We start from the raw sequence: 27245 nt of genomic DNA, 5'->3' as shown, positions 1-27245 counted from the left end.
TAGACTGTCATAGAATGTATTAAATAATATTTTGTATTCAATAGTATTTTGTATTAATTCACCTGTTTTCTCCTTGTTTAAGAATTTGTTGTTGGGATTTCTCTATAGATACAATTATACTAATAGTAAAAGAGACAGAACAAGTGTTTTGCAGCACAGTTATGACTGACAGAGCTGCAACTGGTTTTGATAAAACACTGCATACATAGGTATGGGATTTTTGAAAATGAGTGGTCCTCCAACCCTGTATTGTTTTAGGCTTACTCTAATGATGATTTGTGCAACCTAATTGCTCTTTTTCTCTACATTTTGATCAAGAGATAGATTTGCAGTAATTACACAGTGGTAGATGGCAGATAAGCCGTGTATCAAGTTTCTGTGCAATTAAATATTGTTGTGCTTAGTTGTTTATTTTAGAGCTGGCTGGTCCAGCACATCCCCTTTACAGGGATGAATTACATCCACGAGGGAGGTTGCTGATCCACCTGAGAGTAGAATGTCACGGGGCTGATAAGGGAATTGATTAACTGATATTGCGGTTTTAAAAGGAGTACAAACAGCTTCCGTTCTTTTTACCACTGCTGCTCCACATTTCATTGATAACAACATCTTGGTATATTAAGAATAATTGTAATTTCACTACATATCAGGACGTTAAGCAGGTTATGGGGCAGATAAGGAAATAAGAGCCCTTGTCTGAATGCAACCCCCTTCCTTCTTATCTGCCATTTGGGATGAAAAGCCATTATTATATGATTGCTCTTTCCAACCTAGTGGAGTAAGGGGTAGCTCAGATATGATCACCACTCTTTCCTAAAATGTATTGGTGTTGTAATTGGAGCCATAGGAGACTCCCAGATGCCTGCTGGATCTCTGGTTTTCACACTTGATGTATATATTACCTCTGTGTCTCTGTGTGTATATACACAGTACCTATAACATAGCATGTAAATAGTCAAAACCTCTTTATTCAGGAATTAAAATCAAAATTTTGTGAACACCACTATTTTGAATTCCTGATTACTTTATATTTCTAAGGATTTTTTTTTACTTAAATATCATAGATGTTATACTATTTCTGTTTCTCTCATCTAATTTGCCAAAGAAATGCCAAAGGTAGTAATGAACAGAGAAATTGAGCAAAAGTCAAAGTGTTTAGTGCTAAAGTTCATTTTAATAATAGTAAAGAAAAAAACAGAAGCTTCCCTTAGCCTCATACATCATCTGCATTTTTGAAGTGAGACAGTTCTTTGTCACCATTTATTTCTGTTACAATCTTTATTTTATGCTGATTTTTCACAAGTAATAGATAGAAAAATGAGGTAATTGCTTCACAAATATGCAGTCAGTAAAATAAAGCTTTCTGAGTATTAAATGCAACGTATATTTTATTCTGAATGTTATTCAGCAGTTTATATTCAAACATTTGAATAAATAGGCTCTTTTTTTTCCCTATTTCTAGGGGCTGAACAATGTGATTGCAGTAGACTTTGACTATAGAGAAGAGTTCATCTATTGGATTGATTCCAGCAGACCAAATGGCAGTCGCATAAACAGAATGTCTTTAAATGGAAGTGACATCAAGGTAATTGGGGATTAATAATGTCACTACTAGAATTAGATTTTTTTGAGTATTTTGGGAAATGCTCCTGCATGTTTTTAACCCAGATTGTGAGGCTTTGGTACATGAATACAAACACAGCAGGAGTTAGCAAGTCCTAGTAAAATTTAATTGCATTTATATCTTATTTGAAGTAGCAATAGGGACTAAGAGAAGTGTATTTAGGAACTAAATTCCTTATAACTTATTTGACAGTTGACTGAATTGGCAGTTCCATGCAGTTTACTGGATGCCAAATTAAAAAGAGCTATAAATAGGTGTTAAGCTGTGGAAATACATTGGTGTTTTACTTCTTATAAATTTTTTCGTGGTCTTTAGGGTTTTTTTGTCTCCACTACACTGACAGTGAAAACAACTCCATGTCTTTGCTGTGAATAATCTGGGGTAAAACTGCACCCCCCTTTCTGCACATCCTGTCTGTTCTGCCTCTGTAGTGGATTAAGTTCACAAATCCACTATTAAGCACATTTGTTGACTTATGTGAACGTTTTTTCCAGCATTGGTGATAAGCAGTAAGGAATCCTTTGTTTATTCTATTATGTCTGACCTTCTGAAACATGGAGTAGATGAGCAGTAACATACCTTGGAAATTTTGCTCCCTCATTGTGCACCAATAAATATGCAGAGAGAAAAAGATTTCTTCTGTTTTTCATTTGCAGCTTAGTGCATGGACTGAAACATCCTCAGAGCACATTTTTTGAAGGTTAGGTTTGAAGCTCACAGGTACCAGTGAACCTTAAGAACATAATTTATGGCACTCTGATGCCCTGGGGGTAAAACTAAAATCCAGCATCTACTCAGAAGTTCTAGTGAGTCCCTGCAAAGAGGTTTGCTGAAAAAAATAGGGTCAGGCAAGTGTAGGGTTCAAAATCCATTAAATTCTTGAATCATATTTAATGCCTTTAAACAATTTACAAAGCATCTCTCCATTCTGGATGAAACTGTGTTATGCTGTTTTAGGACTGGGGATGACCTCAGATTTTTTTATTTCTAATCTTAACTATTCCAGAAAGAATGTTTCCCAGCCAAGAAGTTGTAATAACCAAGAGGGAGAAAAAACAACCGACCAAACCTCCTATTGCTATGATTCAATAACTGTTTTATTTTTATAAGGAAAGATTTCAGAAATTTGAACAGTATAAGAAACAATTAAGATGGGAACATATAGGATATTTCTTTTTTCCTTCATTATAATTTTGCAGTTTACAGGACAAGTGTCATATTGATGGAGATTTAGCTCAAATATACTAATGTAAAAGCAAAAATTATGAAAATAAATACATTTAATTTAAAAAAAAAAATTGTTTTTTTCTCTGTAAAACCTGTCCCAGATTTGGCCTCTGAAAGCTAAAAATACATGCAAGAAATTATGAAGAATTATATGTTGTAGCTGTCTAATATTCTATCAGTCATCTTTTATCCAAAATGATAATTTTATATCTCTCTGACTTTCTAATAGGTCACCAAAGGATATATTTAGTAATTGATGTTATTAAAATTAAATTATTTCAAATAAAATTATTATAATTATTTGCTTAATTATTTAAAGATTTATGGGTTTTGTTATCCAGAAAACCTGTTTATATATTTTATTTTTTTTTTGTCATGAGAGTTTTTATGGTTGATAGACTTTTTGCCTTGAAGTATGAATTTCTTATTTTACTACCTTCATACTTCTTGTGTTACTCTACTATAAATAGATCTGCTATCAGTGTAAATGATCCTGTTTGATATATTATCTAGGATTTCCCTTTTAGGAGATGGCATCTTTTCAGCACACCAACTCTGGCTTTCTTGCCCTGGGCAACCTGATGGCACCTCATTTTTCTTCTTCATCTGATCATGGAGGAGATATTTATAGAATTGAAATGACAATGTTTTCACATAGATGTGCTCAGACATTAAAACAGTATCTTATGTATAGTGTTGTAGATGCAAATGTTATTGGAAAATGCTGCAGGAAGCTGGATTGTGCACGTTAAATGTCACACTGGTGATCTCAGCGACTGGAATAAGCTTGAAGTGACTCTCCAAAGGAAAAGTCATCAGAAAACAGACTAATTACTTTGGTTGACGCTGTTGTGCAGTGTTTAGGTGTTGTAGATAAACCCCTAAATTTGCAGTTATCCATTTCTACAGGAAATGTCCCATGTTACAGTGCAGCAGTTGCTGCAATTACACATTTATAAACCAGTGAAGCTGGTACTGGGAAGGTATTAGAAAACAAAATATTTTATTCATATTAAAAAAAAAATCTGTGCATGCCTGAATTTAATTTTTAAAACAGATTTGATAACATGATAAATAATGTAACAACCTGAAAAGGTAGGTTTGAATATTCATAACTATAAAATGGATTTAAATTATCTCACCATAACCATTCTTATCTTGAAGACTTTTCAGTATCTTCGAATGGTAAATAAAATTAAAGCTAACACATTCAATTGTACATAATCAGGTTTATGGCTGATAGACTAAAAGCACATGTTTTTAGTGCTGAAGATGACAATAAATAATGTACAGCACAGTAGTAAACCCATTATTAGTACCTAAGAAATCTCAAATATTTTCAAGAACTGCTTTCTGTTTTGTGGTTTTCTGAAGTTCTAGTTGCACAGACCTAATCAAGCCCTAATCAGGAACAGAATAAGTCAGAATAGACCTTCTCAGGAATAGAATTTTCAAGCCTAGAATAAGCTGACCTCAAATGTTCGTGAATTTTCAAATATTACTCAACACTTGACATGAAATGCTCCCAGCCAAGCAAGACAGAGTCATACAATCATGATGAGATTCATGATCACATATATCCAGAGGAATTTGTTCAAGTCTCAGAATTATTCAAGTCTTCCAAAACCTTGAGAATAACATATCCCTGCTGGCAGAGCGTGGGCTTTCCAGCAGGTGACTGAATCGCTCCTGTCTCTTACTCCTGAATCATGTGTTCCTTTTGAAATTTAACTAATTCTTGGAAAGCTCCTCTTTCTTCTGCTACATGAATGTTGGAAATAAGAGCACACTGTTTACTTTCCAACTAGTAACATCTTCCTGGAACTCAGCTGAGTGCTCTTATGGTCTATCTGTCACAATGACATGTGGTACCACTGTGATATTAAAATGAAAGACATGCTGATGTAGACCAGTGAGAGAAGTGGGGAGCTGAGAAGCAGATGTGGGGAGAGAAGCCTCATCTCCGTTCTGCTCTCTGGAAAGAAAAAGTAAACTATTAACAGGGGAAAAAGTTGTTTGTTTGCTCGTTTGTTTGTTTGTTTGTTTGTTTGTTTTTACATGAAGAGAAAAGTAGAAGCCTAAGATGAAAAACGAAAGGTCCAAAATTTGTAGAAGTTAGTGCATAATGCAGAGAAGCTGGGAATTTGCTATTTACTTCATCGAGGTATTCTCCATTCTCCCTTACTATAATGAAAGTGTCACACTATCTTAGTTCCTTAAGAAGTGTCATTACTTGGGAAGTGTCAATATTTAACAGTGAGTAGTACCCATTTTTCACACGTTTTATGTAGCTGTATTGAATATCCAGCTTCTCCATATTCTGGTATCAGTAACTCTTGAGTTGTTGTTCCTTTCCCCAGTATTTAGATGAATAATTTATGTAATTTTTGCTTTTCTAGGTAATCCACAATACAGCTGTTCCCAATGCACTGGCTGTCGATTGGATTGGGAAGAATCTGTATTGGTCTGACACTGAAAAGAGAATTATTGAGGTGTCTAAACTCAATGGTTTATACCCAACTGTCCTTGTGAGCAAGAGGGTGAAGTTTCCCAGAGATCTCTCCTTAGATCCTCAAGCTGGGTATGAAGAAGCCAATTTGCAGTAATTTGAATTTAATCCTAACTTGATGTTAAAATATTTTTTTGTAAAGAGTAGGCAGAAAATACTAATTAATATTTATTACCTAACTTTCAGCTACATTGGATATCAGTAGTCTGAATGTGTATTACCAATGCTTGCTATATCACTACTTATAAAATTGGTATAATAATAATTGGTATAAACTAACTACTTTACTATTTTTAAGAAAAAAGACATTTTCTACTGGTTCTTAGGACTAGAATTTAATTTTCCTGTAACTGTACCCTTTTTTCCCTGTCAAATTTGGCAGGGAGCCTACAGATCTTTGTTAAATATACTCAAGATACCAATACATGGGTTCTCCCTTTGGTTGCCTGGGCATCCAGGATATGTTCCCTGTGTATGCAGAAATCAACCTACAAAGTTAGTACGGAGAGTCCCAGGTTTTCAGGAAAGTTTATATATATCTATATATGTGTATATAGATATATATATATATAGGCATAATAAACTTACTTGGCTCCTTCTCAGTGTGTACAGACTTAGATTTCTGAGGCCAAGCTATTTTAATAATCTTTCTTAAAATAAATATATTTATGTATTTGTTTATTTTAATATGGCAAGCTGCTGAAAAATATATCTGGTTTTATTTCAAATTCAGAGTTATTATTTGAAACAATATTAATTTTATCTTATTTTTTTTTTAACAAAGGAGAAATGCTTAATCAATTAAATTGCTGATGCTGTGCAAGAGTAATGATATATTTCCAAACAAAATGTGTCCTGTTGGAGTCAGTGGAGAAAGATCCCTTTCTCTGCTGTTTATGTGGAGTATGGTGCCAACATATTGCACCTGTAGCTGCTCTTAGGACCACTATTTCCTCCTGCACACAAATACAATTCCAGGTGGTTATTAAGAGTATGAGCTGCATCTGGGTTTTGGAAAGCCTGTCCAAAACCTGTAGAGTAGAATCGTATCAGCTTCCCAGCTGGAAAGAATCTGTCCTGAGGTTCTGAGTAATGGCACACAACAGTAGCAACATGCAACCATGTACTAAATAATAGGACTTTTTTCTTTCTTTATGGCAATTGTGCTCTGCATTGTGGTTAAATGGCATATTGAGGAAAAAATTGCTCCTCAGTGTTCCAACAGCCTCTCTCCATGTTTCACCCATTTTTAAGCCCTCTGTGTGAGAAACTGTTCTAATGTTCTGGCACTAGTACTTTTTAAAGCAATATAATTTCATTATATGACAAAGTAAATGTAACACCATATTTCTGATAAATTTAGTAGTGATGCCATTTATGCAAGATTTGAGATTCACAAAGTCCAATTTGGGTAGTATTTAAAATTCTAAGCTATCAAGACTGAGCAATTTAAATGCACTCTTTATTAGTCCATAATTAGTGTAATAAAATCACACCTATCATGAAGACTCTCCTATTCAAACCCTTTACATTTAGCACACTTATTTACAGGCAGATCTAGAAAAATAAAAAAAAATAATCTGGAAAGTCAAAATATTATAGAATAATTACCGATGTATTCCTGAGATTGAATAAATATATTAATTATAATAATATATAAATTAATCATGGAATCACAGAACGGTTTGGGTTGGAAGGGACCTTAGAGATCCTCTGGTTCCAAGCCCTCTGCCATGGGCAGGGGTGCCATTCACTAGATCAAGTTACTCAGGCCCTCATCCAACCCCACTGAACACTTTCAGGGGTGGGGCATCCACAGCCTCTCTGGTCAAATATTTATTGTTATTATTCAGCTGTTGTGCTTTGTTTTGCAGATACTTATACTGGATTGATTGCTGTGAGTACCCTCACATTGGCCGTGTTGGGATGGATGGATCCAGACAAACAGTTATCATAGAGGCACAGATATCCAGACCTATGGCTCTTACAATAGATTATGTCAACCACAGGCTGTATTGGGCTGATGAAAATCACATTGAGTTTTCTGACATGGATGGATCTCACAGACATAAAGGTTGGTCACAGTTTGTTGGATTTTTTTTTTTATTATTTTTGATAATTTACAAATCAAAGGTGCTTTCTGTGTTGTGCATAATTACATAAAAGCTGTCCTTTAAAATATTTTTGCAACATTTTTTGGGGCATTATGTTCCTTTTATCAATATTTTAAAAGTCTCTGTTCATTTTTCCTCTCTGTTATAAATATGAGTAGTTTTTAAACATGCAGTAATACATGCCTGTGGAAAAAATGTCAAACGGAAACTCTAGGAACAGACTCAGCAATCTGAGGCAGCCCTCTCAATTTTATACCCTGGTATAAATATTCACATGTTCTCTATCAAGATATAGAGTGAAACTTGGCTGTTAAGACTGGAAGGGATATATCCTGTGTGCCATATGTCCGAATATGGCTAAAATCAGCCTTTTCTCCAGCCTCAGAAGGGCTGGACAGGCCCATTATTCTGTTCAGCATGAGACCAGTATTGCAAATCTTATTTGGAGCTTTCCTGGTAGATGGGTGAAATAATAACTTTTGAAATACTTATGTAATTAAGTAATCTCTATCCTTATGTTTTGCTCCTCACCTGACAGATAATTAAAAAGCCCTTGTCATTTATCTATGAAGTATTGTAAAAAAAAATAAAAAGTTTTACACTGTGATGAATAGTTCTCATATTCCAAATTGTATAATTAAAGATCTTTCATTTTAATTCAAATATATGAAATAATATCGGTCTACTGAGTTTTTCTTGGGGTTTCTTTTTGAGAAGAAACTGTTACCTGAGCTCCCTTCCACAAGCTTTGCCCAAACCTCAGAACTGCTGCTAAAATTTTGTGGATTTGCGCTTTTTTAGGCTTTTATCTCCTACTGGGTGCCTCCAGGTTTTCTCCAAACCAGAGTATATGAAATAACTACTTGATTTTCAGATTGATGCTTAGCTGTGAAAGGAAAAAAGCAAAACAACCAGTTTTCTAGCTCTAATACTTGTGAATAGTAAGTGATAAATACATCATGAATAATTCAATGAGAGTTATTTGAGATGGTAGATTGGAGAGCTATAGCAGTAGCTATGAGAGCTGTAAACATTCCCATTAATCTCACCATTAACTTCTGTGTTTTTTGTGGCAAACACTGGTCAGTCATAACCTGCTCACCTGAGCCACACTGGCTCAGACATATCCCCAGATGCCAGCTGGATTCCTGCTGACTGTCTCTTTTTCTGATAGATGAAGCAAAGCTCCATACTCCTCTTGATGTTATTCCCTGTGCTGCTATCCTGCTATTTTTTTCCTCATACAATTATCCTTAGTCTTACTCCTGGATCTTTCAAAGGAAAGAAGTAAATAATAGCCACTGTGTCTCTCAGCCCTAAACTGACTGCAGTGGTCAAACTTTTCTCAATCTTCCTTTTCAACTTGAGAGTTTCAGAATTTTCCTTTCTCTGAAAATGCCATCCTGTCACTAAATTCAGGAGATTATCTCCAAAATTCTAGTCATACTGTCTTTGGTGTCCATTGCCTCACTCTCCAGCCTGTGGGTTTCTCTTGCCCAGGTGGTAAAAATCAGTTTCAACTGCTTTATATTCCCAGAGTTAATGTCTTACCCTGAGGATATGTGACCCTAGAGAAGAAGGAAATTTGTCACAATACCACAGCAAATTTATCCAAGTTTGGTACCAGTGAAATATGTGAGGCAAACTCCAAAAGTGATAGTGACTTTGTGGAAACCTGGTATCACACTACTTTTGAGGACATGTCTGTTTTAAGTCCAGATGGTATATAAATATTCAAGCAATAAGAAACACACTTTGGGAAAAACATCCTGAGGTATTTAAATGATGTAGGAGCAAGATTTTCTCCCTAGCTAATCAGTATGAGGTTGGAAGGGACCATTTGGATCATTTGATCCAACTTCTTTTTGGCAAAAGCACAGTCCAGATAAGATGGCCCAGCACCCTGTCCAGCTGCATCTTAAAAGTGTCCAGTGTTGGATAATCCATCGTTTCCCTGGAGAGACTATTCCAATGCCTGATAGTTCTCACTGTGAAACATTTTGCCTTTGTGTCTCAGGAGTAACTTATTCCTATCACCCTTTGCCTTTTCCATGTGACTCCTTGTAAAAAGGGAGTTTCCTCTTTTTGTAGCCACTTTTTAAATGCAGGAACATGGTGATGAGGTCTCCTCTCAGCCTTCTGTTCTCAAGGATGAACAAAACCAGTTCCCTCAGCCTTTCATCACATGGCAGCTTCCCAGGCCTTGGATCATTTCTGTGGCCTTTCTCTGGATCCTTTCCATCCTGCCCCCATACAATTCACTCCTGTGAATGATGCAATCTGAACTGCTAGTTATGGCAAACTAAGTATTTTTTTCCCCTTTTTCTGTGACCTTTGAGGATAAGGCTAGCTTGCTCTAAGGTGGTTCTTTTTTTTCTGAGAATATGATTTCTGCATCTTAAATTACCTGCTGCAAAATGTATCAGAAACTGCCACAGAGATTTCATGAGACCCAGCAAATAAGTACCTTGTAGGATGGTTGGATTTTGTATTATTAAGAGATGTTATGGAGTGCAGTGTTCTATGCTCCACATTAGATACTTGAGGACAGACCCAACTATTTTAGGCTAATTACTGACATGCTGTATGTTAAACCAAGGAATGTTTATTCCATACAGTGGGAGTTTATATGTATTTAGATCTTAGTGTTAACACTTTTTTTCCACTAGTTTTTTAATTTTTTTTTTCTTTACAAACCTTAAAGCTTTTTCAGGAGAAAAGAACATCTGCTGCTTTTCTCCTGTAAAGTTCCTCTGCATTTCAATAGAGAAATGGGCTTTTATAATTACCAAGAGAGTCCTGGTAAGAACTTTGAAAACATGCTAACTAGGCCAGAAATCTTACAGTACTTGGGAGCTCTTCTTGGTGCTGGGGGCAGCAATGACCTTGCTTAGCTATTTGAAGTTTAGTGCTTGGTTATGTAAACTGTCTTTAGAGCTTAGCCAATTCAGCACTACAGCATTCACAAATGTTATGCACTCTAAATGATTAAGCAGGTATTGAAGCACTGATCTGGTTAAGCACTAAGCTGGTTTACTTATGTGGGCTTTTTTTCTTTAAAAAAACCTACATTTAAGAATTTGTCAGACTTAGCTGCTTTTGGTTCTCACTGCCCAGAGGAGATGCAGGCTTCACAATTCCCCAGGTATCTGGATGGTTCGTGCAGGTTTTCCTATCCTTCAGAGCTCTTAAACCCCAGAGCTGCCTACCATTTCCACATTTCACTTTGAAGATGAGAATTTCAGTATAATGAAACTGTAAAAGGGAAATCTGATAGTCCGGTTTAAGAAGGTACAGAAGCTTCTCTGAGCTGAGATTAGTCCTTGAACTGTGTCAAGTTCTTTACTGCTTTATACTGTAAAAACAAAAGTTGAGCACTTCATTGCTTCATCTGACAGGGGCATGAAAATGAAGCAATGAAACAGTGTTGAGCTTTAAATAAATCAAATATTCATGAATTACTTCTTTAGCTGTAATGTAGTTAAGAGAGCAACTTTCCTCAATTTGAAAAAAAAAAACAAACATTGTCTTCAAAATTACATTCTGCCTGAGTATTTGCAAACTTTAGAATTAGTGGGTATATATGCAAGTTTTGAAGAATCAAGTTACCAGGGTTTTGGAGATTAAAACCTCTTTCAGTTTTAGCACCTGTAATTTGAAAAAATGCTAATTGTAAGGACTTTGTAGGTTAAGTGTTTAATTCTGAACTCTGCCACCACAGTTTTATAAAAGAATAAATCCAGTTATTTATAAATTGTCCTAATGGTGAAGTAATCTAAAAGATTACAAAAACCAGTTCCTTCTACATTTATACTGAAAGAAGTCCAGTTTGAAAAGAGGGTTTCTCATAGCAGATAAGAGCTAGTTCTGATATGGCAACAATTTTTTCCAAACCTTTGAGGAATCTATGGAAATTAGTCATTGTAGCCACATGTGACAGCACAAACTGATAATTGCTACACCTCCACTATTGCTTCCTAGATTCAGTTTTCATAATTGTTCCAATAAAATTCTCCAATCCATATGTATTCCTACATCTGATTATTTTATTTTATTTTGTTCTTTCTCTTTTAAAGGATACTATTCAGGAAAAAATACTCAGATTCACTTGTATTAAGGGCAGTTCACATAGTTACATTACTCTAAGGTTCCACAGTCTCCAGTTTCTGCAGCCCAGTTTATGAAGATTGCAACCAGCTTGGTTTCTGTATATTCCACTGTTCTTGTGCCAACACACCCAAATTGGATTAGATGATAAACTTCTGAAAACAGGTTTTCTACATGCTCATTAGAAACCTAGCAGAGACCACTTTAAATTTCCATATGATTTTCCCCATGTGCCATCACAAATTTTAAAGGAAGGGCAGTAGTTTCCATGCAGTTGTTCCTGTCAGAGGGGAACAGAGAACATAAACCACAGATTTCCTGTTTTCTCTCTGTTCATAACAACACAATCAAAAATGAAGGAGGTTGCAGTGTTGAACAGCTCCTATGGTTACAGATAAATGAGATAAACCAAAGGGGCTTAGCAGTTTACATATCATAGTTGGATGATGGCAGGAGAGGGAAAGATAAAGGAAGGAAGAGCTTGGATGCGAGTGAGGATGAATATTGAAACCAGCAGCAAGACACAAGTCTAAAGTGAGGGGCTGGGAGGCATGTAAATGTTCTCTATAAATCTGAAAAATAATTAAAGAACCTTTGAATCTCATTAGCACACTGAGTTGTTTTACTCGAATTGTGACTTGTATATGTTTGAGAATAATTTAATCACTGCTCTGTACTGCCATGGAGTTACTGGAATATAAACAACTGCTCACAGTGAATGTAAAAAGGTAATAAAATGTGTTAAAGTGGGACAATAAAATATTTCAGTCCTAGCTTTGATCAACTGGTTTTATATGCAGATTTTAGAAAATTTATGCATCTCTTCTCATGGTGTCACTATGTGTAGTAGTCAAGTTTAATACCTCAGATACATTAGTGCCTTAAGATGTTTAGATTTAAGCCTAAATTTCCTGTTTCTTTTGTGATGGTTTTGGGACTTATAAGAATTTTTTGTGTGAGTTTATTATACTGAAATATTCTGTTTTCACTGCTCAAGTTACATTTTTGACTGGTACAATGTCCTAACATTTAACCCTAGGACTTGTATCTACCATAGTTTACTCAATATGGATGTGTGATACATATATATTAAATTGGCAGAAATAAATGTAAATTGAAATTTACAGAAATAAATGCACATCTTGTTATTAAAGATGTGAGTAATACCATCCTAAAAGTGTATTTTTAATTTATTTTTTAATGTGAAACATAGCTTTAATTATTGGACTTCATCTATATATATTCTATGAATATTTTTATCCTGCTCATTGAGTTTGACAGGTTTGTGGTTTTTTTTTAAAAAAAGCATCAATTTCATAAAAGTAATAGTGATTATTAAATGCTTCATCTTCAAAAATTAGTGTTTTAATGTAACATACTGAAATTTAATAACATCTGTCAAAATTATGTACTTTGTCACAAGCTTAATAGAGATAATCTTATTGTCATTATTCATTATTAATTTTATGGACTAAGCACTTCAAATTCTTTATCAAAAGGAACAAGCATCAGGAGAAAGTACTAAAAGGAAATAAAAAAGTATTGACTGTGTCTCAGAGAGGTTACAAGTTGAATATAAAATGAGACAAAAAGTTAACAGGCAAAGAGGACTGCAGGGGTCAGTAATTGCAGCAGAGAAGAAGATCAGCCACTTCCAAGTTCATTTGGTTTTGTAGATTTAATTGCTATTTTCTTATTAAGTGTTGTTCTTCCTTCATGCATTTCATCTTAATGCTTCCTAAGACTTTACCACTGGTTCCATTTAGATCAAGATGTCAGTAGGCTTTTTAATCTCTATTTTGTTGGCGTTCAGAAAATCAAGTTTCAGAGAGTGGAATTCAAAACAATGTAGCCTGGTTTTTCAGGTTTAATCAGTTTGAATTTTCTGCCTTTGGGTGCCAGAATTCTTAAAGAGAAGCTTCTCTAATGCCATGGGAAGGTAGAATTTCATTTAAAATGTTGCTTAACAAGAATTAATTGCCTTTAGCAATTGCTTACCAGCCCTGGAACTCTAGCTGGGTGAATGCAATTTTGGGAGGATCAAACCAGGAATCTTTCACCCTTTCTGTTCTTGTGGATTTGGCAAGAGAGTATAGCAAGGTTGCAGTCCCTTGTTTTGTTGGAAGGGAAAGGGGTACATCTCTTTCTAGTTTGGAAGTGATCAGCCATCTTCAGCTTGGGCAGGAGCTGACCACCAAAGAAAATCCAACCTTGATGGACTTGACAGAGCACAGATATCTTTTTTGGTTTTTTGTTTTTGTTTTTGTTTTTTTTGTTTAGAAGAAGTTAGCCTTTGTCCTTTCTAAGGACCATTTTCTTGGTACATCGATTTTACCACCTGACAAGGAGACCCTTTGTTTCTTATTATCCATGTTAGAGTATTTGCTTTTACTTTTGGAAATACTTGTGTTTCAGTAAGAGCTGAGGAAAGCTGGGCTTTCCACTTCTGTATGACTTTCTTCAGTAAGCATATTTTGTTGCTAAGAAATCACAGATGGAATGATTTTCACTCCTGAAGTCAAAGTAACATTTTTTTACTTTAAGTGAAGATTATGCTTATGCTCAGAAAATATAAGGGAAACAGAGTTCACACTAGAGAAAAGTAAACATTTGTATCACAAATATGACTTACAGCCTATGAATTTATATTCTTGGATCAAAATTCATACAAAATGCAGGAGAGAGAGACAAACATATATTTTAAGTCTGTCATGTTTCTCATGTGTCTACACAATCATGTTGCCTCTTGGGGCTGCTTTTCTCTTAAGTTCATGCAGCACTTTATCTTCCTTTATTATGTTATCTATTGTCATTTTTATTTCTCTTCAAGTATTTAATAATTTTTATTTCCCACTGCTTCTGATCTGTTCAAGCCTTGTCTTTTTTTCCCTTTTATTTCCTGTCTGCATTCCTCCCTCTTATTTTCTACAGCTTTCTGAAAGGCCTGTGCATTCCTTCTCCTTTCTGCCTCCTCTTTCTTACCCCATTTTTCACCTACTTATTTGGTCAAGCACTGTTTGGGATTAGCATTCAGTGTAAGAGAATCCATGATTTATGGATAAAATTAAACGCCATTAGAGAATTAGATGGCAGTAGAAGACCTGTTAGAAAAGAAGGGATTGCAAGGGACTTGCTCATGTCTGGTAGGAGGAGGCTGTGGTAGGGAAGGGAATCACAAAAGTAAACTTCAGGTGCAATTTTTTTGTCATAAATTACATAGGATGCTGATCTTGCATTCCATTTTTTTGTCCCTCATAATTGTTGACTAAGTTGCTGAATATTGTGATTGTTTGTTTTGGTTTTTTTAAACAAATAAGTAATACAGGGTCTTGAAAATCTAAGTATCAGTTTCAGTTAATAAGATTGCATTGGTGGCACAAAATATAGCATTTTTTTCTGTACACATGTTACCTAATGTGTGTTGCAGTGTATGAAAACTGGTATCTGTGTTCTGAGATGCACTATTTTGTATCACTTTCATAGAGGCCTGTAGAGTGACATTGTCATAAGAACACTAAAAGAAAAAAATAAACTATTGAATCCTTAGGTAATTCTAGAAATTAATTTATACTAAGTGAGTGCCATTCTCATGGATCTGGTTATAATATGACTATTTCAATTCTTCATGAATTTGCTGGTGGAGATCTGACCCTTATGTTGGTGTAATGTAATTTTTGTCTTTAACAGAATATATTGCTTTCTTACTAATGGATTTTCAAGCAGACATCTTGATTAAATGTTTTCAAATAGGTGATGCAGGGGAAGCAGAGGTACTTAGCAGTTATGGCTAACCTGTCTTTACTTTAAATTTGCACAAAGCAGTCTGTTTTCACAGTGCTTGCCAAAGAAAGAGGAGCAATTAGTCTTGCTTTCCTGTTTAAAACTGTGATTCACAGCATAAAGTGTGCTGTAGGGTTAGTAATTAGTACTGGAACATATAACCAGTGTATGTCATTTATGAAGAGGTAGATCAGTAATGCAGTTGAGGCTCTCTTGAAGTTAAAGGAAAGACTGAAGGAAGAAATTGGGTGTTTTTCCTGCTACGTACATTTATGAAAAATTAGTAACTGTCACTGCCTGAAATTTTGGAAAGCTTGAGACACTCACATCCTCAAAGGCAAAGAATAAACAGCATGAGAGACTATTTCACTGTTCCATCAGAAAATAAGATATAAAATTACCTCTGTTTTGTGTTCTTTTTTTTTGGTCATTCAGAGTTGATGGGAACTTTGATTCTGTAACCTGTTACATGTCGATGGTTCTTATGTTCTCTTGGTTATAATGTACGAAAAGTAAAAGAAAAATCATATTCGACTATGACAGAACTATTCCTTAAACAGTGAATTAAATCAGAATTGGCTGCTATTGAATGGCTGTTTTCAGAAATTCCCCTCAATCTTTACAGGTGTATCTACTACAAGAAAGTTCATCGAGTTTTATGGTCAGCTTAAAGGAAATTTTTTAAGTTTCCATAATATGTAGTTATTATTAATTCTTATTTTATAAAAATTTATTTTTATGGTCATCTTTGAATTTTTATAAGAAATATTTATGTCCAGTTATACTGGATTATTTTCTGTGTGTTTTACTTCAAGTAGATTTTATTTGCATTTATTTATTTGTACTGTGTTTTTAACCTAGTCTATTCATTGCTTTCTTAATTAATTTTTTTTTTAATAACTTTCTCTAAGTTTCATAGTCACAAGAGGATATAAAGAGCTTTTACAGCTTTAAATGGTGCAAGCTTCTGAAAGAATTTTGATCAAGTTTGTGCTGATCATGACCTAATGAAAAGTTAATGCTGAAGCCCATTAAACTTTCGAAGTTACTCAGAACTAAGAAATAGTGGCAGGACAAACTGCAACGTGAATCTGTGTTTAAACCATTGACAGTTTCAGCTTTTTGCCTCTATCTGGTAATAATGGGAAATGCAGTTTTTAGAAACAAATATATTCTGTTATACTTCTTTCAAAATACTTGAAAAGCATAGAGTATAATATTTCTTCCATTGTTTCTGATATGGTAGTTTTGTTTTTAAGATAACTAAAAGATTTGAGCTTTTAAACCTGGTTTTTACAGAATTGGCTTTTCTAAAAAATGAAAGAAAAACGTACTTGATTCGATAAACAATTGTTTGAAATGCAGTACTCTAACTGCAGTATTTAATATTTTATGCCACACACTTAACTTAGCTTCTCTATTAGCAAGGTGTGATGAGGCAATTCAGGCAGTACATGTTACTCTCCTGAATCTTCTCTAGTTCATGAATATAAAGTTTCATCTGGATTCTGATGAATGCATATCCATTGAAGCCAGGATAAACTGCATAGCAACCCATAAACATACAGAACATACAGAAACAAAAGTAAGCATTTACTTATACCATCTGTGCTCAGGACATGGTGGTTACTTGTGATTCCTGGATGGCCAAAGCAAGGATGTATTTTTGATTGACAGGGAATAATAAAGACAATGAAATCCAAATAATCTTTCTAGGTAAATCCTGTTTGTGTGTATTAAGGCTTTTACAAGCACTTTTATTCTGATTTTAATCTTAACTTTGATCAGAATAAGAGAAAACAGGCAAAGGAAAAAAGCACATTTGTTACACTTAGAGAAACTGGAGCAGTGCCTTCGACATATTTAATTTGATGTCAAAAGTAGAAGCAAGGCTCATAATTTATCAAAACAAATATTTTTCCAGAACTCAAGCAAAAATAAAATAATTAGTTCAAGGTTTCACTCAGAGTAACAGTTTCTCTTTCTACTGTTCTTTCCTGCCTCCCTATCAAGCTGATTTGTATTTCTCATTGAAAACTTTTCACAATGGAATTCTACAAATTATAATAGCTTTTTTTGGAGGGTACTGTAATGTGTAAGCAACCATGGCAAAGTTAGCTATGTATTGAGTGCCAAAAATAATTTCATTACTCTTTGATTTCTCAGAAATTTTATGAAGCTCTTTCAAAGAATATCATATTGTAATTTCAGTATGATAGCTGTGGTACATGGAGACAATCAAGAAGGGAAGATAATTTCAGGTCTAAGAAGCAAGGTCGGCTTGACCAGAAGGCAACATGCCCTGCACTGGAGTTCACTACTGGGAGAACTATTGGATATAAAATTGAATTTGCTTAGTTGTCATTCCATATCTTCAGTATCAGTCATTAGATCTCAGTGAGCTATGAAATATTCCAACTGTAATTTGAGATTGGCCAACTCTATTTAATCACTTTCCAGGTAAAAAGATGAATAAAACAAGGTAAAGGTGTAAAGAATATGCTGCTTAAAATGACAGTCAGCTACTCTTTGCCTTTTCATTTCTATCAATAATTACAGTGACTCAGCAACAAAAGATTACAGTTTAAAAATTAATTATTGTGATCAGGTGTTCTTCTGTGACATTTATGATTACAGCTATGTATGTTAAAAGAAAAAAAAAAAGTTACTGTTTACTGAGAATAAATAGTTCAAGATTAAAGAGTATACAGCAGGATAAAGGATGCTCCAAAGCTTTTTCTACCTTTTGTCCTTCCATAATTTTTTAAGCCCTCTTACTACTATGTTTATTTTAGTGGAAAACTTATTTTTCCTGTCAATATTGTCAGTATATTTTGATGAAATAAAACACTATGAATTGTCTTAAAGAGTGTTAGACACAGAGCATCAGGAGATGTATATGTTACGTTTTGGATGTTTCCTAATAACTTTTACTCCACTAAAAGTGCAAATTGATATTGGCTTATGCCAAGATTGTGTTGTGTATCACTTTAAAGTTTAACATGTCTTTAGTTTAAGATCTGGAGGTGATTTTTGTTACCTGAAATTCTTTCATTTCCTTAATGCTGATTGGGCCAAGGAATTCTAAGCAAGCAGAGTTTGTGTTCCATCCATCTTTATTGTAACTGGCAATAAAGAACCCTCTGGGCTTGGTGTATTGTCATGGCAGTTATTCTCAAGACATTATACAGCAGTTGTACCTGTCAGCCCGTGCAGTATGGAATGTTTTAACTGGCAGCCTTCCAAGAGTGAACATTAATTTTAGCATCTCTTCTTGCAGTCCCTAATCAAGACATTCCAGGGGTGATTGCACTAACACTGTTTGAAGACTACATCTACTGGACAGACGGGAAAACCAAATCGCTCAGCCGTGCCCACAAAACCTCTGGATCAGATCGACTGTCACTGATTAACTCATGGCACACCATAACAGACATCCAGGTGTATCATTCTTACAGGCAACCTGATGGTAATTATTCTGTCTTTGCTTTCCAAACAGCTCACTGATGTATTTAACTCAGGAGCCAGGTGCTGAGTAGTGGAAGCTTGTTCACATGCAGTGATTGTTTTATTTCTCTTTCGTTTCAATTTGTGGAAGTTCTCAAATTAGCATTTTTAAAATTAAATCTGTGATTAATGTTGTAAGCATATCTGATATTAAATACAAGTGATATATCTTGTTCAGTGGTGAGATGGCAATTTGGGTGCTTAAAAGTTGACCCAGATACTGACTGGAAGTACAGAACTGTTTAGTTGCATTATAGTACAAGTTACCAGATTTTAAGAGGAGAACAGTGTGTGATAAGAACTTTTAACCTTATTCTTTGAAAAGCAAGATTCTTCGTGTTAATAATACTGAAGAATACTGCTATTTAGAAACTTGTTGGACTGAGGGAATGTCAGACAATGTGGGTGGTATGTCTGATCTCCTGATGTCCCTGTATTTGAATTGTAACTGAATACAATTTGGCACTTTACCAAGATAAGCTAATTTTTTCTCTCATTTTTTAAAAAAAAAATGGTGTTCTGTTCTTCCTCTCATTCTTTCAGTATTGAACCTACACTCATAGTAATAATTTTTGCATACAACAGAGAATAGCTTAAAGGCAAAAGGAAAAGTTTCCCTCTATAGCTTTTTGATTTGACACATTCCATTGTAAAGATAGCACATGTAATACATCTTTCTTCCTCTGTAAAGCAGATACCCTGGGGTGCACTGGAATGATGGGCTCTGATATTATTTTCCTACTCTGTCCACAGTGTCTAAACACGTGTGTACACTAAACAATGGTGGTTGCAGTCACTTGTGCCTTCTGGCCCCTGACAAGATGTACACGTGTGCCTGTCCCACCAACTTCTACCTGGCTGCTGATAACAAGACGTGTCTGTCAAACTGCACAGCCAGTCAGGTGCGTGGGGGCCAGGGGGGGCAGGGATTATATTTTACTGTCATTACCCCTGCTTTTAAATAATCAGTGCTGGTGCCCTTTAAATGTGGAAGTATCACTCAAAGCAGCTGAAGGCTGGGTGCACTTAGAGAGTTTTGTCTTCAAGGCTGTTAGTGGAAAACAGACTTGCAAATGCCTTTTTTGCCGGAGAACGCAGAACTTGTTCACTTTCAAACATCAATGTTTCTGCCAGTCACTAGAACAAATACAGCTGCTAAACCCATAAAAATTGCCTTGAAAAAACATTTGTATGAAATATAAAAATACAAAGTGTATATAACAATGATTTGGGAGGATTCATGCATGAGTGAACTTTACATTAATAAAAGATAACAAGCTCAGTCCAGTTCAATGGGTAACATAGCTACGTAGGTAAATTATAGATTTGCATTTAAAACAATCCAGTAGTTAAAATGGAAATGGTGCAATATGTAATTAATTAACAATTCCATCAACTGCATGCAGTGTATTCCCTAGTACTTGAAATAAAAATTTATGCCTTTTTTCTTAAAATATAAAGTAGAGAAGTAAAACATACTGATTTCTTATAAGAGAACCACTTTGATAAAAGTCTTTGGATTGTTCTACCCAGACAATTAATTGGTTGACTGTTACAGTACATATGGCCTTTAAAGTATTTTTAGTAATGTCCTTTTCTAGCAGTTCACTTTTGTTAGATGTAAGCTAATGACCTCTTACACCGTTCTATATCATGATGTATGATAATGATTTCCATCATTAAGGAAAAGGTTTTACTTGTATTTTTTAGGAAACAGTGTTCATCTTAATAAATGATGCAAAGTTTAATTCAAGTAATATTGTTATATAAGAAACCTTCCTGCTGCCTTCCTCTGTTGCTTTAAGGTGGTGTGATTTTATGATGTTCATTGTATCTTTTGTGTTTTATTGGCTTGTTATTACTTCCTATTAAGAAATGAGGTGGGAAAAAAAGGTGTAAAACATTTGTAAAATGAGGAATTTCTCCCCTATTTTTCCCTTGTATTTAGCTTCTCAATTTTTTTTTGGTTAAAAGAAAAGTCACTCTTTTCCTTTTTTTTCTTTATATATTTTTTTTTAAATGACACTGGAAGCTTATTCCACAGTGAATTTATATGCTAACATTTGATTGAATGTCTCTGTTCCTGTCTAAATAATTCATTGATCATCTGAATTGAAGGATTGCATCACATCTTGTATCCTTCAGGAGCAATATTTTATCACTTGTGGATTCCACAGGATGGAGAGCAGAGTTAGGGAGAAGAAGCAGCTGCAGACAGACAGTTTACATTGTACATTATTTGTCATTTTCTTCCACTTTTGGAATCTTTTTACTGTTTGATAATTCATCAGTCTGATGGCATAAGGGGCAGAGATCAGTGGCAAAAATACACTTTTCTCCCTAAGATTTTCAGATGATGATGTCAAATCAGAGCTGGTCCGAAGATGTAATCGCTCTTGACAATATACCCACTGTTAGCTGTTTCTGATGAAAAGGAGTTGGATGGTCACTACACTGCTCTTGCACATGTCCAGACCATCCTGTGATGGCTAATCTGACATGAGAAATCGTTTAATACAAACCACATCAGACTCTAGAGCACCAAAATTCCAGTCATTTGAGACCCATATGACTCTGCTTCCTGATTTTACAGGGTGTCTGGCTCCTCAGTTTGAAAGGGAATGCAAGTATTTTCATATAACAACATCTAAGAGTTAGTACCCATTTCCTGGAAATAACCTCATAATGTCATTTTAACAGCCTGAAGTCCATTGTGGTGAGCAGAGCAAGGCTGGCACCTTAAAGCAATTAAGCATCAGAAAGACTGTGCTAGAAAGCAAAAAATACTAAGAATGAGAATTGCCTGAGTTTCTGTTTGTCCCCTATGTTTCCTGGCCTTCTACTGAAGCTCCTCTGAGCTGTGTAACCTGTGTTGGGCTGTTTTAAACTATAAACAGCTGCCTTTCAACCTACCCTCTTACAGGGCATGTCCCTCAAGGTGGTTCAAGAATGATGTATCTCCAGCTATAGGTCCTACTACATAAATGCCCTTGAAACCCTAATTTTTCTTGGCAGAAAAGATTAAACTGACCCAATGTGCTGAATATAATATACCTTTTAAATACAGCTTTATTGAATAATCAACTATTTTTAAAATGTGAAGAAATTAAAAAAATAGTGCTGAGTCACAGAAACTGAGATGTCTTGCACTTTAAATCTGTTGGTTTCCTTCCTTTCAGACATCAGGTAGGAAAACCGATATATCTTAGAATTTTCTGATAATCTGTTTGGGTTTTTCTCCCAAGCATTAGCCACATTTACTCAGAGTTTAGGTTTAGCCCTAGAAGTTTCATCAAGTAATTTCTACTCTTAGTTTTGTTTGCATTCCTGTTTCAGTCAGAACAAAGGTACAGTGTCACCTCAGTAGAGAGTAAAGGCACTGCCAGAGTCTTACAAAGGATTTTTCTTTTTTTTTTTTTTTTCCCTACAGATATTCTATCCTTTTGAAAGGCTGGAAGGCCTGATATCTGGTTTGCTCACTTAATTCAAACAATATAAACAATACCATGCACTACACTACACATTAAGGCCTTTTTTTGTAACTGTGGGTGTTTGGGTTTATCCGGAAAAATGATACTGTCTGCATCAGCAATCTACAACAACTGAGAATTGAAGTGCTTGTTTTGAATAAGATCTTAAAAGGCGACAGCATAAAATGCAGTGAGTGGTTTGTATCAGGGCATTGTAAGGCAGTGTGGAAACATCACTGAAACTACAGTTCCTTTTATCAGTGAAAACCTCAGCGCAAAACATCTCCAGAAAAAAAGAATATTTAAAATACAAGTTTTGTAAAATTAACAGCTAGAATTCATTAATGGAATAATGACTTAAACAGTGAATCTAGTTTTCGTAAACTACTATTTCTATTTATAAGTGAATTAAGAAGTATTCATCTGAAAGCCTTTTCTCCTTCTCTCCTTCCTCTTCCAGTTCCGTTGCAAAACTGACAAGTGCATCCCGTTCTGGTGGAAGTGTGACACTGTGGATGACTGTGGGGATGGCTCCGACGAGCCTCCGGAATGCCGTAAGTGCATCCTGAATTTGGAGCCCAGTTGTATCAGTAGGGTCCGAATCAAGTATAATGCATTACAGATGTAAGAAAGAGGATTACTTTTGAACACTTCTCTTTGCCAGCAGTGTTTTCTGTTCCTTGGTTTCTGTCAAATTTAAAAAGGGGTGCAGGCTCTTCTTTGTCAGCCTGTAAAAGATTATCATTAATTCATGTCTATTCAAAGTCTTTCAAGTTCTTTGGAAAATCATGCGTTGTTTTTCATCTTTTAAACTTTTACTTCATCCCAGTTAAAAGCAAGTGACAGAATATTCTGGATTGGAAGGGACTCACAAGAAGCATCAAGTCCAGCTTGAAAGTTAATGGCCCATCCAGGGATCAAACCCACAACCTTGGCATTATCACCATGTTCTAACCAACTGAGCTACTCTCAGTTATGGTTTTGCTAAAGATTTTTATTTCCTAGCTCTGTTCTGAGGTTGCAGAATTTTTTATATAACTACAAAATTCTGCCAGGTTTATTTTTGCATGTAATAAAAATGTGGAATTCTAACCTCATTTGCTTGTGTTTCATTGCAATTGTAGAAGTTTAGATGCACATTATTATTATTATTATTTACTGCAGTTTTCTGAGCAACAGCATTTTCCCTTGTTCTCTTAAGCTTATATATAAACGTGCTCTACTATGTATTCTACAATCTTCCAGTTAATTAACAGTTAATTTTGGGGTTTTGTACTGAAATCCCTCACCCCTGTTTTTACAGTTTTATAATTAGTTCTCTTTTCCTGCTACAGAGGCCTCTGAAGCAAACTTCAACATACTAACATTCTACATAAGATTCCATTTTAAGCTACACTTTCTGCTTATAAAATATTGCTACAGAGGTACATAATTGCTCATTGACTCAAATGACAGTGACCAGGAGAAGGAACAGTGTTAAGCCTTTCTTGGGAAATAGAATTACAGCTGGGATAGCGAGTTTCTTACACACAGACTTGAAGTCAAGTGTTTAGATCCTAAATTGCAAGTCTCTGTTGAGCCTGCAGTAAGCACCGACCTGCAGGGGGTTTCACTCTGTACCATTAATACTGTAGCTACAGTTAGGCACATTTAAAATGTCAGGCTTTGAAATTAGTTTTGCAATAATATGTGTATGTTGGAGTTACTAATATATACTCAGATTGAGATTGTATGGGCAAATATGAAAGTTTATAGGTTCTTTTGGTTAGTTCATAGAGGAAGAACAGCACTATTGATACTTTACCCGTCCCTCTGATAGTATTCATAAGCAGTTTTTTTTTTCCTCAGCTGAATTCAGATGTCAGCCAGGACGTTTTCAATGTGGAACTGGACTTTGTGCTCTTCCAGCCTTTATCTGTGATGGAGAGAATGACTGTGGGGACAATTCTGATGAACTGAACTGTGGTAGGTAATTATATACATTGTAGGCTTCAGAAGCATGCTAAACTGATTTAAATGCCACGCTTTCCACTCTGTCAAGAAACTGTTTTTTTTTTTTCATTTACCTTTTAAGTTTTGAACCTTTTAATCTTTAACTTTTAATCTTTTTAACTTGTTATTCTTTTAATTTACAGACACACATGTGTGTCTGTCTGGTCAGTTCAAGTGCACAAAAACTCAGAAGTGTATTCCAATAAACCTGAGATGCAATGGACAGGATGACTGTGGTGATGAAGAAGATGAAAGAGACTGTCGTAAGTAGCTGGTTTTAAACAAGGAACTGGAGTAAAAGATATAAAATACTGCAAATATCCTCTATAGAAAATAATTTTAGACCATGCAAACAAACCTCAGTTTTTTAAAGTCATTGCAAAGAAGAGGGAGGTATAAACAATTTCAGGCATTTAATTGGGGTTTTGACTTAGGCTGAAACATCTGTTTTACTCTTAACCACCTCGCAAATGACTCATCCTTTTGAGCCTTTCATCTGCTGTGCCTTGCAGCAATGCATTTCTGTGGAAGAAGATAATTTTCGGCATCTTTTGTTGGAAAAGCTCTATATCCAAAACTCCTTCTACATCCTTTTTTTTTTGATTAAGTATTTTTACCTTTTCTATTCCCTATCCCTTGGGAACCTCTTCATTAATTTACCTACGTAACTGGATTTGCACTTGCTCAGCTTTTAATGCAACTAACTTTTCATAAGTTCATTTTCACTCCATATTTTTTGCATATAGGTAGAGAAAATACTTTCAGATTTAAAATGGAATCTATTGAATAGCTTGTCTTTGATCATTTGGTAATTAAGATGATGGGGCTGTCTTGAAATATGGCTTCTTCTTTCACTCAGTTCATTACTCAGATCTACTGCTGATCTAAGCTGCTTATTCTGAATTAGCTTTCTCAAGGTTTACATGGGCTGCATTTCTGCAAAGAACATCCCCTTATCCAAGGGACAGGTTGCCAAGGATACAAAGGCTTTGTTGATGGTCACGTTTAATGTCAGTCTTCCAAACAACTCAGGAGAGGTGTAGCCTCTGACAGATAATATTATATGTTGGTTTGCATTTTAGGTTTCTTTAAAAAACTGATTAAATGGTGTCAGGTAAACTCCTGTGAAACTTTGGAGGGATTGCTTTTTATCTTGGAAAGAGTTGCATGTGGTATATGGAAGGTTCCCAGAACCTTGAGGTGTAGCTGGCAGAAGTTAAATCAGAGCAGCAGAGTCTGCAGCACAGCAGTGCTCAGAAACTGTGGGATAGTCAGGGCCAGGATCAACAGTGATGGAGTTGGCAGCATCCTGGGGATTAATAAGAACAGAACAGTCTGCTGTGACACTTTTGAGTGTCTGAAACTCAGCCATCAACCCACCTACCAAGACCCAGTGGGGAGCAGGAGAGGTTAATCATATACATTTTTCTATTTTCGTTGTGTCTTACCTCGACTTCATTATCTTCTCTTTTAGGAAAGTTAAGTGTACTCATTTTCTTTTAATAAAACCCTGCTTGTGGCTTCTGAAAATTCTCCAACGGACTTTGGGGAGATTACAAAAAGGGAGATTTTAAGCGGGTTTATCACAGGGTTCATATTACTTGGGCTTCTATCAGAAAACAAGTAACAGATGAGATTATCTTGTTTGTTCTGATTTCACCAGACTAGGATCCATAAAATGCACACCTTTTTTCAGCTCTGCCACTGTTTTGTTTTATTTATCAGTTGACTTTGAAGGAGTCACACTTGATACTGAAGGCTTCCCATATATAAAACAGAGGTAATTATGCTGGTCTTCCTTGTAAAGCAATTTCAAATACCCTGCTGAGGTGTGCTAGATGAGAATTAGAATTATTTGTTCAAAGTATAGTTAGGAACTTATCCAGGTTTGTGGAAATGTTACACTGGAGGAAATAATACACCAACTTTTAGCATACTTAAAATTTTTCATCTTGCCAAACCCAGGAAAAAAGAATATCATCAGGGAGGAAATTGCTTTTCAACAGGAATAGGAAAGTTTGTCAAAGAACTTACGGAGTTCCTTAGGTAAAAGTGGGACAAACATTCATGTGGGAAAACATTATCAAGATTTAGATCCTACTGCTTTCTACCTACATTCAGTTCAGTTTAAAATGATTTAGGGATTCGTGTACATATGCTTGTTTCTAAAGAAATCCTTATGCATCTGGTCACAAATAGCTTACTCACAGTCCAGTCTGGGTAGAGGTCCTTTATTCATCTTGTCTCTCTCCTCTCAGTTATAAAAGTTTGAGAAATAGTAAGGTCTGATGTATGTGCTTGTGAAAGAGTCATCTACAGTCACTGACTGCACCCAGGATCTTTTCTGTTGTCAAATGTCTGTTCTAAGGTTAATGCAGCTTTAACTTGGAGCATCCTTAAAAATCAGCTGAAAAGTCAACTGCATCTTTGCATCTTTATCTTGCTATAGGATTCATTCAAAAAATCATTCTGCTAAACTGATAAAGTGAAATATTTGTCACACTTTTCTCACCATTTACCCAATTTCATAATTTCATAAGCACATAATTTCACCAAAATTGTACATAATTTTGATTCCTTTTTCGATCAAGGCTTTGAGAGCTGCCTAAGCCTTTCAAATTGACTTTCAGAATTGATAACTGGTCTTTTATGAAGTTGAAAAAAAAAATCTTATCCGATTTTTGCTAAAGTGGTTTGATTGTATCAGTGTTAAGTATATTTGTTGTTTAAAGAATATCACAAGAAATCCTTTATTATATTTTCCTTACTTTAGTCTTTTAGATAAAATAATATATAAAAAATGACAAAATGATAAACAGTATGAACCTGAATGCTGTTTTCTTATAGATGTTGAATAAATTATGCCAGAGGTATCTAATTTCTGAATTTTAAATCCTTAATATTTTTTCTTTAAA

The 27245-nt window shown here is 35.1% G+C and overlaps 1 protein-coding gene across 1 annotated transcript in view; it reads left to right on the top strand.

Moving 5' to 3' along the window:
• Nucleotides 1-27245, top strand: part of LRP1B (LDL receptor related protein 1B) — a 506665-nt gene that overhangs the window by 399755 nt on the left and 79665 nt on the right. The window contains exons 58-65 of the mRNA XM_051810328.1: nt 1463-1585; nt 5251-5432; nt 7235-7434; nt 18642-18830; nt 19622-19770; nt 22799-22892; nt 24187-24303; nt 24474-24593. Coding sequence (XP_051666288.1) covers nt 1463-1585; nt 5251-5432; nt 7235-7434; nt 18642-18830; nt 19622-19770; nt 22799-22892; nt 24187-24303; nt 24474-24593 — 1174 coding nt within the window. The remainder of the gene's footprint in view (nt 1-1462; nt 1586-5250; nt 5433-7234; nt 7435-18641; nt 18831-19621; nt 19771-22798; nt 22893-24186; nt 24304-24473; nt 24594-27245) is intronic.

Source organism: Manacus candei, unplaced genomic scaffold (genome assembly GCF_025592945.1).
Source record: "Manacus candei isolate 608988 ecotype Guabito, Panama unplaced genomic scaffold, ASM2559294v1 h1tg000077l, whole genome shotgun sequence".
NCBI classification, from domain to species: Eukaryota; Metazoa; Chordata; class Aves; order Passeriformes; family Pipridae; genus Manacus; species Manacus candei.
Note: the sequence above shows the minus strand (reverse complement) of the source record. Positions and strands in the feature narration are given on the sequence as shown.